Raw genomic sequence first — 15,522 nt, 5'->3', positions numbered from 1 at the left:
ATTTATTGAATAACACCTATATGAGAGGCACTGTGCTGGGCTCCAGGGATACAGAGATAAATAAAATTCACATGGTTTCTGCCCTCAGTTCCTCACTGTCTAGTGGGAGAGATAGTCTTATAACAGGAAACTACACTCTAATATACAAGATGCAATGAAAGAGGCTTGGGTGCTGTATGGACACTAAGGGGGGTTCTTCAGATGAGTTCAGCTTTGGATATGGTGATGTGCTTGTGGAACACCCATATGGAGATCTCCCATAGACAGCTGAACATACAGGTCTTTAGGGAAATCAAACTCGGTCATTGCCCTGGAGGGTCTTGCTATGGAGTGAAAGAGACAGAAATATAAATACTGAATATAATAGATCAATTGCAATACTCTGTAGTGAAGGCTAACACAGAAGTTCACGCAAAAATGATGGTACAACTAAGTTGGCCTGGAAGTTGTGATGTCTCTCTAGGAGACAGCCTAGGAGCTGAGTCCAGAATGATTAGGAGTTGTTATCCAATGTTGTGGGCTCTTGATTAGGTCACCGTTCACATGGAGTACTTTGGATGGACTGAGCGAGACTTCAAGGCAGAAGGACATCACCAGCTGGGCAGTCAGCAGACAGTGTGCAGGCAGATGGTCATGGGAGGCCCTCCTCTGAGGGCAAGACCCACATCTCACAATCTTCCTTGACACAAGTAAAAGGTGGCATGCTGTGCCCACTCCAGTGGTGGGTGTGTCCGAGTTGGTTTGGTGTCCTGTGGAGAGTGGACACCCAGAGCCTATTACAGATTTTTTAAGGAAACTCCATACAGTTTGCCATAGTGGCTGTACCAATTTACATTCCCACCAACAGTGCACAAAGGTTCCCTTTCTCCACTTCCTCACCAACACTTGTCTTTTTGATGATACTCATTCTACCAGGTGTGAGGTGATACCTCATTGTGGTTTTGATTTGCGTTTCCCTGATGATTAGTGATGTTGAGCACCTTTTCATGTACCTGTTGGCCATCTGTATGTCTTCTTTGGAAAAATGTCTATTCAGATCCTCTGCCCATTTTTAAATCAGATTGGGTTTTTTTTCTATTGAGTCATATGAGTTCTTTATATATTTTGGATATTAACCCCTTATCAGATATTTTTATTTCCTTCAGTGTTTCATTCTTTTCCCAACCTTGCCCTTTGCCTTTACTGTCTGCCCAGCCCTGGGTTAGTTACCTCATTCTTGATCCTTCATGTCTTGGCCCCATTGGGTTTCCATGGTATTTATTCATGTAAACCACCTCCCCAATCATAACATTCAAAACACTGTTTTGTTGCTGTTGCTCACTCCTTCCTTTTTTTTTGTAGAGTCTTATTGAAATATAATTCACGTAGCATACAGTTTACCCATTTAAGGTACACAGCTCAGTGGTTTTCAGTATAGTCACAGAGCTTGGCAACCATCACTACAATGTAAGTTTAGAACATTTTTCATTACCACAAAAAGAAACTCCATGCCCATTAGCAGTTAAGTCCTATTTTTGCCTCATCCCTTAGGTTCTAGGTGACCACTAATCCACTTCTGAATCTATAGATTTGCCTATTCTGGACATTTTATATCATTTGAATCATGCAATATGTGGTCTTTTGTGACTGACTTCTTTCACTTAACATAATATTTTCAAGGTTCATCCAGGTGGTAGCATGTATTAGTACTTCATTCCTTTTTAGTGCCAAATAATATTTCATTTTGTAGGTATACCATATTTTATTCATCCATTCATCAGTTGATGGGCACTTAGGTAGATTCTACTTTTTGACTATTGTAGATAATCCTGCTATGAATGTTTGTGTACAAGTTTTTGCATGGATGTATGTTTTCACTTCATTTGTATACTTAGAAATAGAATTGCTGGATCATATGGTAACTTGATGTATAACATTTTGAGCAACTGCCAAACTGTTTTCCAAAGCAGCTACATGACTTTACATTCCTACCAACAGTAAATGAGAGTTCCAATTTCTCCACATTATCGCCAACACTTTTTTTATTGAAGTATAGTTGATTTACAATACTGTGTTAGTTTCAGGTGTACAGCATAGTGATTCAGTATTTTTGCAGATTATATTCCATTATAGGTTATTACAAGATAATGGGTATAATTCCTTGTACTATACAGTGTATCCTTGTTGCTTATCTATTTTGTATATAGTAGTTTTTATCTGTTAATCCCAGACCCCTAATTTGTCCCTCCCCACTTCCTGCTTCCCTTTGGTAACCACAAATTTGTAACCACAGACCCTATGTCTGTGAGTCTGTTTCTGTTTTGCATATACATACATTTATATTATTTTTTAGATTTCACATATAAGCAATATCATATAGTATTTGTCTTTGTCTGACTTATTTCGCTAAGCATAATATTCTCTAGGTCCATCCACATGGCTGCAAATGGCAGAATTTCCTTCTTTTTTATGGCTGAGTAATATTCCATTGTATCTATACCACACCTTCTTAAGCCAGTCGTCTGTTGATGGGCACTTAGATTGCTTCCATGTCTCAGCTATTGTAAATAGTGCTGCTGTGAACATTGTGGTGCATGAATCTTTTTGAGTTAGAGTTTTCATTTTTTCCAGATAAATACCCAGGAGTGGAATTGCTAGAGCATATGATAGTTCTATCTTCAGTTTTTTGAGGAACCTCCATACTGTTCTCCATAGTGGCTGTACCAATTTACATTCCCACCAACAGTGTATAAGGGTTCCCTTTTCTCCACATCCTCTCCAACATTTGTTATTTGTAGACTTTTTGATGATAGCCATTATGACAGGTGTGAGGTGATACCTCGTTGTGGTTTTGATTTGCATTTCTCTAATAATTAGCAATGTTGAGCGTCTTTTCATGTGCCTATTTGCCATCTGTATGTCTTGTTTAGAAAAATGTCTATTGAAGTTCTTCTGCCTATTTTTTATATTGAGTTATATGAGCTGTTTGTATATTTTGGATATTAACTGCTTGTCAGTCGCATCATTTGCAAATATTTTTTCCATTCCATAGGTTATCTTTTCATTTCCTTTGCTGTGCAAAAGCATTTATTTTTGCTTTTATTTCTTTTACCTTAGGAGACTGATCCAAGAAAATATTCGTACGATTTATGTCAAAGAGTATTCCGGCTATGTTCTCTTCTTGGCGTTTTATGTGAGCGAATGTTCTAATCTCATTGTTTTACATGTGGCTGTCCAGTTTTCCCAGTGCTAGTTGTTGAAGAACCTGTCTTTTCTCCATTGTATATTCTTGCCTCCTTTGTCATAGGTTAATTGACCATAGGTATGTGGGTTTATTTCTGGGCTCTCTCTTCCGTTCCATTGATCTATGTGTCTGTTTTTGTGCCAATACCATGCTGTTTTGATTATTGTAGCTTTGTAGTATTGTCTAAAGTCTGGAAGGGTTATACCTACAGCTTTATTCTTTTTTCTCAGGATTGCTTTAGCAATTTGGGGTCTTCTGTGGTTTCATATAAATTTTAGGATTTGTTCTACTTCTGTGAAAAATGTTCTGGGTAGTTTGATAGGGATTGCATTAAATCTGTAGATTGCTTTGGGTAGTATGGTCATTTAAATAATATTAATTCTTCTAATACAAGAGCATGGGATATCTTTCCATTTCTTTAAATCATCTTCAATTTCCTTCATCTCGCCAACACTTTTCATTGTCTTTTTTATTATAGCCGTCCTAGAGGGTATGACATTATATCTCATTTTGGTTTTGATTTGCAGTTCCCTGATAGCTCATGATGTTGCGTACCTTTTTGTTGTTTATTGGCCATTTGTATATCTTCTTTGGAGAAATGTCTGTTCAAATCCTTTGTCTGTTTTTAAAATTGGGTTATTTATCATTTTGTTTCTGAGTTGTAAGAGTTCTTTATATATATATTCTAGTTACCAGTCCCTTATCATATATGTGATTTGCAAAAATTTTCTCCCATTCTGCAGGTTGTCTTTTAAGTTTCTTGATGATACCATTTTAAGAGTTTTTAATTTTGATAAAGTCCAACTTATCTATTTTTTCTTTTGTCACTTATACTTTTGGTATTGTATCTAAGAAATCATTGTCTAACCCAAGATCATGAATATTTACTCCTATGTTTTTCTCCTAAGAGTTTTATAGTTTAGCTCTTACATTTAGGTCTTTGATCCATTCTGAGGTAATTTTTGTGTATGGTGTGATGTAAGGGGTCCAACTTCATTCTTTTCCTGTATATCCAGTTGTCCCAGCACCATTTATTAAAGAGACTATTATTTGCCCCATTTTGTTGTTTTGGCACACTTTCCAAAAACCAGTTTATCATAATATAAGGATTTATTCCTGAACTTTAAATTCTATCCCATTATCTTAATGTCTGTCCTTTTGACAGTACCACACTCTGTTGATTACTATAGTTTTGTAGTATGTTTTGAAATCAGGAAGTGTGAGTCTTCCAACTTGGTTTTCTTTCTCAAGATTGTTTTGGTGACTGAGTTCCTTGCATTTACATATGAATTTTAGGGTCAGCTTGACAAACTCTGCAGAAAATAAAGGCAGCTGGGATTTTTATGGCAATCACATAAATCTGTAGATCAATTTGGGAAGTATTGCCATCTTCACAATATAACATTTTCTGATCCATGAACATGAGATGTCTCTCCATTATTTTTAGATCTTATTTAATTTCTTTCAATAATATTTTGTGGTTTTCAGTGTAGAAGTCCTGCACTTCCTTTGTTAAATTTACTCCTAAGCATTTTATTCAATTTGGTGCCATTATACATAATTTCACTGTTAGCTTATTCATTGCTAATGTATAGAAGTAAAATTGATTTTTGTATGTTCTGCCACCTTTCTGAACTTATTTCTTAGTTCTAATAGTTTTTTAGGGGATTCCTTAGGTTCTATGTATATAAAATCATGTCATCTGCAAATGGAGATAGTTTTATTTTCTCCATTCCAATCTGGATGACTTTTATTTACTTTTCTTGTCTAACTGTCCTGGCTAGAACTTCTAATACAATGCTGAGTAGAGGTGGAGAAAGCAGACATTCTTGTGTTCCTGATCTTGGGAGAAAACTCCCAAGTCTTTCACCAATAAGTATGATGTTAGCTGTGGGTTTTGTTTTTTGTTTGTTTGTTTGCTTTGGCCGCACCACACAGCATGTGGGATCTTAGTTCCCTGACCAGGGATGGAACCTGCACCTCCTGCAGTGGAAGTGCAGAGTCTTAACCACTGGACCTCCAGGGAAGTCCCGCTCTGGGGTTTTTGTAGATACCATTTGTCAAGTTGAGGAAGTTCCCCTGTATTTGTAGTTTGCTAAGTCAGCACACTTTTAATTACTTTCTTGATGTCTGTATTCCCTGCTACACTGTAAGCCTAGGTATGTCTTATTTGTTGCTATCTCCTTAGCATGTGGAGAAACCACTCAGTAACGATTTCCAAAATGACTGAAAGAAATTGTCCTTTCAGGTTTGTGTCTTCCTTTGTTTTGTTCTCCTCCCAACTTTTGTAAATGGGATGTAAATATTGTTAAAATTGTAAATATTGTCAATATTGTCTTAAACCCACATCTTCCTGCTATTTCAGCTATTTCTGTTTTCTTCCCCATTGGGATTACTGGAGAGCAGATAGTTAACATTATCTTGTTATAATCTCCAATACATCATGACCTATATTCTTTTATAAAGGCTATTGTCTGACCCATTGATCCTCTCACTCTTTTGAAATCAGCTTTCCTAAGTCCCAGAAACATTTCAACTCTGGCCAACATTCCCTTACTCTGCTATTACAAAGTCAAAGTTACTTTCTTCCAGGATTCCCATCACTCCCAGGTTCACTGTTGGCCAACACTCAATCCAGAGGCGGATTCCCTCGCCTCGCTCATTTGGTCCTCCGTGCCAGGAAGCAGTCACGGGAACTAGTGAAGGCCTTGTCAGATGAGCTATGTGAGCTTCTCCCCAGAGACTTGGGGTTGCTGAAGCCCCTCCCCAGTCTACCCCTGCTGGCCTGCTTCCTACAAACTGTGCACAGGAAGCTTCTACCTGCCCTTGGACTCACCAGGAAAGCTGGGGTATACTCCCATTGTGAGAACATTTCTGTTCCTCTCTCTCATCTTCATCCCATCTGCTCTCCTCTGACTTAGTAAACTACGATCTTAAAACCAACCAGACAACTCCTCTTCCTCCCCTCTCATCATATCTGTTTCTTTTGAACAAAGCACACACTTCGGTTGTCACACTGGGGGCAATGTTTACGTTAAAATTGTTTAAAAATACTGAATTCTTACTTTAACGAATGCTAATACTCCGTGCTTTGGTGTGTGGTCCTTGGACATTTGAGGCTATGTTGATCTTAACTGATTTCAGAGTCTAGAGGTTTCGTACACTGCAAATCACACCCTGCTGAGAGTTTGTCTAGCTGATGTCATCTACATTCACGTTGATCTACTGTCAATATGGCAGTAAAGTGCCTTATTCTAACAAAGTTAGCGTTTAGAACAATTTCCCACTATGCATAAATAAAGTGTCTGGAGGAATGAGCCACCTCTTCCTACTCTGCATGAGGATGAAATATGGGCAGCGGTGGCCCTGATCCTGCTGATTTACCAACAGCAGTTTTCACAAGAGTGGGTCTGCTTCTATCCTAATAAATCCGTCTCTCCAGCCTTCAGACCAAAGAAATTCTTTCTGAGAGCTGAGAGTCTGGATTTGCCTTTGGTGTTAGGAAAACTCCCCACCTCCTTTGGCCAACATACACCTGGTGATTACCAGGCACCTTTCACACCTAGGGTGTGCAGCTTTCCAGAGCTAGCTTTTAAAGAGAAATGTATCCAACTAGGACAATAGCATGAAAACTCCAAGGACATAAACGAAGATGGAGAAAGAGTTGGAATCCAGGAAACAGGACGTCCAGCACTATATCCTTCACTCACTACAGAAGTCCAAAGGCCAGAGCTGCAGAGCTGAACAAGAGAGCCAGAAGCCCAGCAGGGAGCAGGAAAAGTGACCTATGGAAAAAAAGGAACCAGTAGTTTTATCTAATCGCTTAATCATGGGGAAAATAGTGTTCAGAAGGATTTTGAATTTCTGCTGGAGGGTTGGAAGAATTACTAGGATAATGACATAGACCAAGCAGATTTTTTAAATGAGGTAATTGTTAACTCCTGGAAGAACAAAGACTTCCTAGAAGAAAGGAAATATGAACCTAGAGTTTTTCTTCACTCAGCAGAATAAAATAAAAATTGAGTATTGATTTAACAAAAAAATGTGACATAATATATTAGAGAATGGAGGGAGAGAAGATACAGGCATGAAAGTGGGGTTAGGAGCACCCCAGCCCCATCTTCCATCATGAGGAGTCAGTAGCCATTTCAAATTGGTAAGTCAAGGGGTAACCATGTAAAATATTATTTAGAAGTAAAGAGTTCAGAAGAAAGAGTTTGGAGAGAGGAATTTTGGATAGGAATGGGGCAGGGGACTGCTGTTTTTTCTTCATGCTTTGTATGAATGTCTTGAATTTTTTAATTATGTACCTTGGGCTGGACCTTTATGAAAAATAAATAAGCAAACTAGCAAATAATCTGAGAGACAAGAGTTTAAGACTCAAGAGAAGAGGAGGGAGACAGAGAAGAAGAGTTGAGGTGGCTTCTTTACCAGGTAGGCAGGAAAGATGTTTGATTATAGTTGTAGAAAAAATTGTCTATGCAGGAATATCACTTGAATCCAAGAGACAAGCCCTTGAGAAAAGCCACTCTTCCCCAGGGGTCCACAGCCAGCAGACCAGAGTGCAGCTGGACCAGAGGACAGAGCTGTAGTTATTCTAGCTGCCCCTCTTCTCAGCCCTTCCATCCTGTCCAAGGGGTCAGAGGAACTGACTTCCCCTCCACTTTGCTGCGGGCACTCAGGTGCTAAAAGGACTGTGGTTTGTGCTCAGACAGGGCAGAGTAGGTGGGTAGGGTGCCTCTGGGGAATTTTGAAGAATAAAGTAGGGACATTGCCATCCATTGGAGCCATGGGTGTGATGGAGCTGGTCCAGCCTCGCCAGTAGGTGGTGCAAGTGCTCCCTCTGTTGTCTGGTGGACCTGAACAGCATCTGTGGGAATGGGGCCTGGCCTCTGTAGTCACTCGAAGGAAAAGCTTCTTTACTCACCCTGGACCTTTTGCATTTGAGCATCTGTGTCTTTCTCTAGGACACATTCCCAGTGATCACTCAAGAGTCTGGCTCTTGTTCCATTGGGCTGTGCTGCCCCCGTAGGTGTGATACATCAAAGCCTGGCCTGCTTGGAACATAGTCAAAGCTGCCTTCGAGGATCCTGGGCCAGGTCCTCAGCTGGGTCAAGCTCTGGTTAGCCCAAGGTCATAGAACAGATCATCTGAATACTTCAGAACCCCAGCCTGGAATCCCTGGAGAATGAAGCAGAAGATGATCCCTCGTGGGAAAGCAGGGGAGAAGCTGCATCTCGGTTCCCCTCCCATCAACCCAATCATTTCGCAGTCTGCCCACCCACAGGGTGCTGTGCGTGACATGGGAACGGTCCGTTGGGTGTTTGCAGAATTAATCATACTCTCCGATATCTGAATCCTGTTTCACAGTCAGGTGGCAAAATAAAGGTCTTCAACTCCGTGACAAATAGGATCTTAGTTCTGGATGAAAAAGACCTTTGGGGAAGGGGAAATCCAGCCAGCAAGGTGGACGCCTCCCTCGCTCCTAATCCGTAAAATGGTCATCAGATAGCTCTAAAAGATCATGCTCCACCAGAGTATAGAAGAGCTTCCAGAGAGTGACCAGGCCAGACCCCACTTAGGACAACTGACATTTGAGAACTCATTCCTAGAAGCATCTCTCCAGTGAGGGAATCCTAGCAAATGTGTGTGTCAAGAGAACAGGAGGGCAAGAAACTGCCAGAGTGTGACCTTTCTGAGAAGAAACCATCAGAAGGTTGATAGCATGGTCAGGGGTGCGCCATCATGCAAACGCCCACACTCAGGTACTAAGTTAGCATTTGGAGATGGATGCATCCTGCTACAAGGAACAAACACGGCCAACTAACCTGCCTCTCACAGGAACTGCTGCAAAGTGTTTGCAATCATTTCAGTAGCATAGCAGGGTCAGACACACAGCATAGCTTGGGCCACGTCATTGGGCCTCCTGGCCCTGTGATTGGCTAACCAGGATAGATGGCCATGGTTATCAGCATGGACTTCAAAGGTAGACAGAGCTAATGCCTGAAGACCCCAAGTCCTGGGCTATCAGACTGCCCTCTTACGTAAGATTTTCTGCATGCAAAACACTGGTCCTGACTGGTCAACACAGACTCTGCTTTAAAAAATGGACAGCTCAGGGCTTCCCTGGTGGCGCAGTGGTTGAGAATCTGCCTGCCAATGCAGGGAACACGGGTTCGAGCCCTGGTCTGGGAAGATCCCACATGCCGCGGAGCAACTAGGCCCGTGAGCCACAATTACTGAGCCTGCGCATCTGGAGCCTGTGCTCCACAACAAGAGAGGCCGCGATAGTGAGAGGCCCGCGCACCGTGATGAAGAGTGGCCCCCACTTGCCGCAACTAGAGAAAGCCCTCGCACAGAAACGAAGACCCAACACAGCCATAAATAAATAAATAAATAAATAAACCTAAAGTTTAAAAAAAAAAAAAAAAAAAATGGACAGCTCAAAAAAATGAATGGGCTGCTTTGGCAGGACTCAGAGATGACCTTCACCTGTACCTCCAGGTAGAAAGTCCAACACACCTGCACACTTTACTGCTCCAGCCACATGCATTGAAACCCAAGTCCCCTGACTCAGTGACTGTGCCCTCTGCAGCAGCTGGGCCTAGGCAGCCCCCAAGTGGAGGAACACAAAGGACAGGCCTGCTTCCCCAGAGCTGGAGGTTACCCTGGTGAGAGTGGACATCTGAAAGTGCACATGTGTACACAAACACACACACCGGGAAAACCCAGGCCCAGAGAGCAGTTCTACATGCAAACCCAGTGGTTTGGGGTGACATCAGTCTTGCTTCTCCCTAGAACAGAAATAGGTTCCTTGGTTCTTGCCACCTCCAGGCCCAATGGGGACAGAGGCAGGATTACAGTGGAACAGTGCAGCACATGTCATGCCTGTGCTTTCCCTCTTCCCTCCCCCATCCCCTGTGCTCCATCAAGGGCCCTGACCCACTAGGACAGAATCCAGGAGGACCTCAGATATAGCCAACTCAGTTCAACGAGGGGTTTTCCAACCTCAAAAAATGTTCAACTCACCTATGTTTAAAATTAAGAATGGAGATAATGTAACTTATCCAAATCTAAACATTTAAAACTTTCAGTTTCATATAATAGCTAGTTAGGGGGAAGGGCTGGGAATAGGGAAAGGGCAGAGAGTGTGGAATAGAAGAAAAGGTTAAGTGGAAGGGAAGAACGGAGAGTATATCAGGCAGCATCAGGCAAGAAAATAGGAACCACTCAAGGTATATCAAAAAGGACGTATTTAACACAGGGAGTGAGTTGCTCACAAAGTTGTTGGATTGGCTGGAGGAGCACAGGCCAGACACAATCACGACCAACTCCCAGGTTCACCACTAGCTTTCAGAGAACCAAGAAGCTGCTGCCGGCGCCGCCGCCCTCGCCAGATACGACAGGGAGCAGCCAGAAACGGTCACAGCTGCCTGCAGGCCTAAGCAGGTGACTTGCAGGACAAAACCTCACATCTGCTGAAGCCCACATGTCTGCCCACCCTGCCAGAGGCAGAATAATAAGGCTCTGCCTCTCTGCTGCCTTTCAGATCATAAGTGCATCTCACTGGTGGGACTTAAAATATATCTGGGACTCTTCTAAAGGTAGTTCTCAGGCTTCCAGCCCCTGCCAAATGGGAGAGGGTATAGAAAAGTGGGTATAAAGAGTGTCAGGTGCCAACAGACAATAGTCAGCACAGGGGAAAGAGAAGAATGGGGGGAAAGGAAACAACAAGCGGATTGAGATGGAAAACTGGCGGGGAGGGTGATTCAGACAGACGGGGGGGGGCAAACAAATGAGGCGTGGCAGGGAGCAATACAGACAAATAAGATAGGAGAGACTGAGGGAGACTGAGGAGAGACAGCAATCAGGAGATTATGTAACAACCTAAATGGGAAAAGAATTTGAAAAAGATAGGTACGTATATGGGCTTCCCTGGTGGCGCAGTGCTTAAGAATCCGCCTGCCAACACAGGGAACACGGGTTGATCCCTGGTCCGGGAAGATCCCACATGCCACGGAGCAACTAAGCCCGTGCACCACAACTACTGAGTCTGTGCTCTAGAGCCCACGAGCCACAACTACTGAGCCCGTGTGCCACAACTACTGAAGCCCGCGTGCCTAGAGCCCATGCTTGGCAACAAGAGAAGCCACCGCAATGAGAAGCCCGCGCACCGCAACGAAGAGTAGCCCCCGCTCGCCACAACTAGAGAAAGCCCACACAGCAACAAAGACCCAATGCAGCCAAAAATAAATAAATAAATAAATTTATTTAGAAAAAAAAGAATTGATACATGTATATGTAAAACTGAATCACTTTGCTGTACACCTGAAACTAACACAACATTGTTAATCAACTCTACTCCAATATAAAATAAAAAGTTAAAAAAAAAAAAAACAGAAGGAGGAAGACTGAGGTCTATGGACGTTGATGGGGCTGGTGGCCATAGACCCAATCATCTGAAATCTGTTGCCAGTGGAAATGCTGACTTGCCCGACACCAATCAGAGTGGTAGCTCTCAAACTTCATTGTGCATAAAAATTAGGAATAACTTTTCTAAAAAACTTCAGAAATTCTGATCCGGAAAGTCTGATGCTAGACCTGGGAGTCTGCTTTTTTCTTTTAAAGCTCTGAAGTGATACCTGTGGTCCTCAGGTGACTTTTCAGGACTCACTGCTTTTGCAGCTCCGCTGAATGGTGGAAATGCTCTGGGCTGCAGCAACCAGGATGGCTATGAAATGCCTGATGAATTCAAGCTTAAGGTCTGCTCTGGTCAGAGGCCTCCCGCCACCCCTCCCCCACCCCCCTCAGCCCCACGCTTGCTGCCCTGGATGGCTGAGATCCCTCCCCACCACCTCCCAGCTCACTGCTCCCCTCCTTCCAGCTCCCAGAGAACTGATGTCCTAGTTGATTTTTACCTCTAAACAAGCGAATTAAACAGTAATCCTGGAAGAATCCATCACTCTGACAACGTTGTTGACTAACCATCCCCCAGCCAAGCCAAACGTGCTTAATATCCCAGCGAGTGGTCAGTAATGAGTAGAGCGGTGACACTGGGCTGCAGCAGAGCAGGTGATGCCTGAATCTGAGCAGTTAGATGCAGAAAGGGCAGGCGGGCCAACTTTGCAGCCAGGTGGAGGACAGTGGAGAGGAAGATGGATGGGCTTGAGGCTGCACAAGCTGCGGCATCCCTAGCCAGATTCTAGACCATTCTTTCTGAGACTACCGAATGCCCCCAGAGGGTTTCTAAGGTTATGAACAACTCTGGACCATGGGAGAAGGGCCATGTGAAAGGGGCTCGACACGGAGACATAATTCTCCAACTTCATAGCTGTGGCAACTGTTTAACTGCCGACTAAGAGAAGACACAGGCAAAACAATAGAATGACTGCATTCAGGGATCAATTTCAAGTCCAGACTGATACATCTTTCTTTTTTTCCACACTTAGACTCTTGTTTTAAACACCCCTCTGTTCCCTTAAAAGATTTACTTTCTTCAGTGCTCAGAAAATAGTCTCTTGGAACCGAGCAGGATGTGGTAAAACACTGCCCCCTGATGGTCACAGTTGATGCAGCTTCGAAGCATCCACCTTCCAAAGGTTCCTTCCCACTCAAGTACCCAGTGTGGGCTCAGCAAGGAGCCTCCAGCCAGCCTGGCTGGAGCTTGCCATCTGAGCTGCCATCTCTGCAGAATTGCCCCATCCTCTGTCTGACTTTGAATTCTCATCTCATTTCTGCCCTTTTTTGGCATAAAGAATGGATAGCATTGGTAAATACTCTTTTTTGTTTTGTTTTGTTATATTAGAAGATAACAATTTATTGTTTGAACAGGGGAGTGATATGATGAAAGTAGAGTTTATGGTAGATTAATCTAGTAAAATGTGTGGGATAGATAAGAAGCAAGAGAGTTGATTCAAGGAAGCTAGATAGGAGAACGTGGCAGTTAATATATAAGGGCTTGATTTAGAAGAGAAGACATAAAAATTAAGCATGTAGTCATGAATCTAATAGACCCATATCCACGGTGCGCTGTTTCTGTCACTAAATCAGGTTTCACTTATTTTACTCTATTAGCTATGTCAGTACTTACTAGACTCTATGTTATCATTTAGAAACTGCATCTCTCTCTCTCTCCCCTTCCCCCCACCCCCCGACTTCCAGGTAGAATTTGATCTTGCTCATGCAAATCTCACTCAAATAGGAGTACTCCTGGTATGGAGAAAAATTCTGAGTTGGTAAATACTCTTGACCAAGGGAAGGAAACTGACCCCGAGCTGTGCCATTCTGATGGGATCACTGACATGCCGTGTCATCTTATGTCTTGAAGAGTTTCCAATTCTGTTCAGGCACAAAGAAAAGAAAAATAGTTGAGAGTAAGTGCTCAATAGTGTTAAGAGAATGAATGGCTGACTATGTGTAGTGTAGAGACAGGGAGCATGGTGGAGTGGACAGAGCGCTGGGCAAGGCCTCTGGAGTCTCACGTTCAAGTCCTGGTTCTGCCTCCATCCAGCTATGTGTGCTTTGGGAATGGGCTTCTCTTTCTGGGCTTCCCTTAAAATGAAGAGGCTGAACTTGGAGGTCTCTGAGGTTCCTTCCACGGCACACACTTGGGGAGCCAGAGCCTAAGGATTCTAAGCCACGATCATCATGAAGAGACAGCAATTAGGCAGGAAAAAAGAGCCCCTAACAATGCAGGAGCAACAGCCCTTACTGGGACCCACTCTCTAGGGAAATAAGCAGTGGTCTTTCCCCTCAGCGTGGGAGGTGCTACTCCTTTTATGATTTTTCAGCGATGGAAATTTCAAAAGCCCCTTCGCTGTATATTACAGCATAAGGAATATGGTCAATAATATTGTAATAATTTTGTGTAGGGACGGATGGTTGCTAGACATACTGTGGTGATCACTGCATAATGTATGCAAATGTCAAATCATTTTGTAGTTTACCTGAAAATTAACATAATATTGGACATCAACCATATTTCAATTAAGACATTTTTTTAAAAACCGTGTGCATGGAATGAAAAAACAGTGCCCCTTCACTCACCCAGAGTTGGTCATTAGCTTTGACACTGCCCTGGAAAGGTGGAATCCAGGCCACAGTGCAGCCACGGATGGTGGTGAGACAGTGACACCTCGTGGCCATCTCCACTAATCACAGCCCAGCCCTGCTTCTCGGCACTTGCGAAAGCCCCATCCTTCCTGGGGCAGCATTAACCCTCAGTGAGTGGGAGTGATGCAGGGCCCTGGGTTGTAATCTCAGTCTTGCCACTGCCTCTCTGTCTGACCATCCTCAGTTTCTTCAAACGGGAGTTTGGTCCTTAAGTCTTTCCCTTCCAACTGCCTTGTTCTCTGGACTTCCATGACTTACGGTGTGTAGTCAGGGATCCTAGGTCCATGCAGTGTGCAGGATGTCCCTACTGGGAAGGCATGGCCCCGAGTTCACCACTAGGACCCTGGGGTCCCACCCACGTGATCATGCACGGTCCTGCCACACACCCACCTCCTTGAGACAGCCAGACCATTGACCACAGATGTTCCATCCAAGGCCTGACTCCATCCCGGCTGCCAGCTGCTGAGGTGGGAAAAAGTAACAGAACCAGCCAGAAGGAAACCTCATTGAGCCAGCTTTCTATTGGGTGTGGGGAGGACTTCACCTGCTCTTGCCCACTTTGGGTACCAGAATCTTGCCCTATTGGTGGGACCCATAGGGTTCACGTATCCCCAAAGGACAATGTAGATGGGTTCTTTATTTTTTTTTTAATTAATTGATTTTATTTTATTTTTGGCTGTGTTGGGTCTTCGTTTCTGTGCGAGCGCTTTCTCTAGTTGCGGCAAGTGGGGGCCACTCTTCATCACGATGCGCGGGCCTCTCACTATCGCGGCCTCTCTTGTTGCGGAGCACAGGCTCCAGACGCGCAGGCTCAGTAATTGTGGCTCACGGGCCCAGTTGCTCCGCGGCATGTGGGATCTTCCCAGACCAGGGCTCGAACCCGTGTCCTCTGCATTGGCAGGCAGATTCTCAACCACTGTGCCACCAGGGAAACCCTAGATGGGTTCTTTTTAATACACGTTCCTCCCTATACTGATACCCCTGCAAGCTGCAAAGAGGAGAAAGAGGGTTGTGTGCTGAAGCTTCTGAACCTCCCCCCAGGCACTCATGATATTTTGGCATGGCTGAAGACACAGAGGCTGAGCTTTTTGGGTCTTTCCTGAGTATCACATTATTCATACCCTAGAAGAACTGGGCTTCCTGCCTCTTGAGCCATGTCCCTTATCGCTAGTTTCTGGTCTGTATTT

General features: G+C 43.6%; 1 protein-coding gene across 1 annotated transcript in view; it reads left to right on the top strand.

The window, feature by feature from the left end:
- The window catches only part of CAPN13 (calpain 13), a 66,880-nt gene extending 56,175 nt beyond the window's left edge, over positions 1-10,705 (top strand). The window contains 2 exon segments of the mRNA XM_061210872.1: positions 532-654; positions 10,574-10,705. Of these exon segments, the coding sequence (XP_061066855.1) occupies positions 532-654; positions 10,574-10,705 (255 nt within the window).
- Positions 10,706-15,522: the final 4,817 nt, after the last annotated feature.

The sequence above is a fragment of the Eubalaena glacialis genome, chromosome 14, assembly GCF_028564815.1.
Source record: "Eubalaena glacialis isolate mEubGla1 chromosome 14, mEubGla1.1.hap2.+ XY, whole genome shotgun sequence".
Taxonomy (NCBI): domain Eukaryota; kingdom Metazoa; phylum Chordata; class Mammalia; order Artiodactyla; family Balaenidae; genus Eubalaena; species Eubalaena glacialis.
The sequence above is the reverse complement of the archived record's forward strand: the minus strand, read 5'-3'. Positions and strand labels throughout refer to the sequence as shown.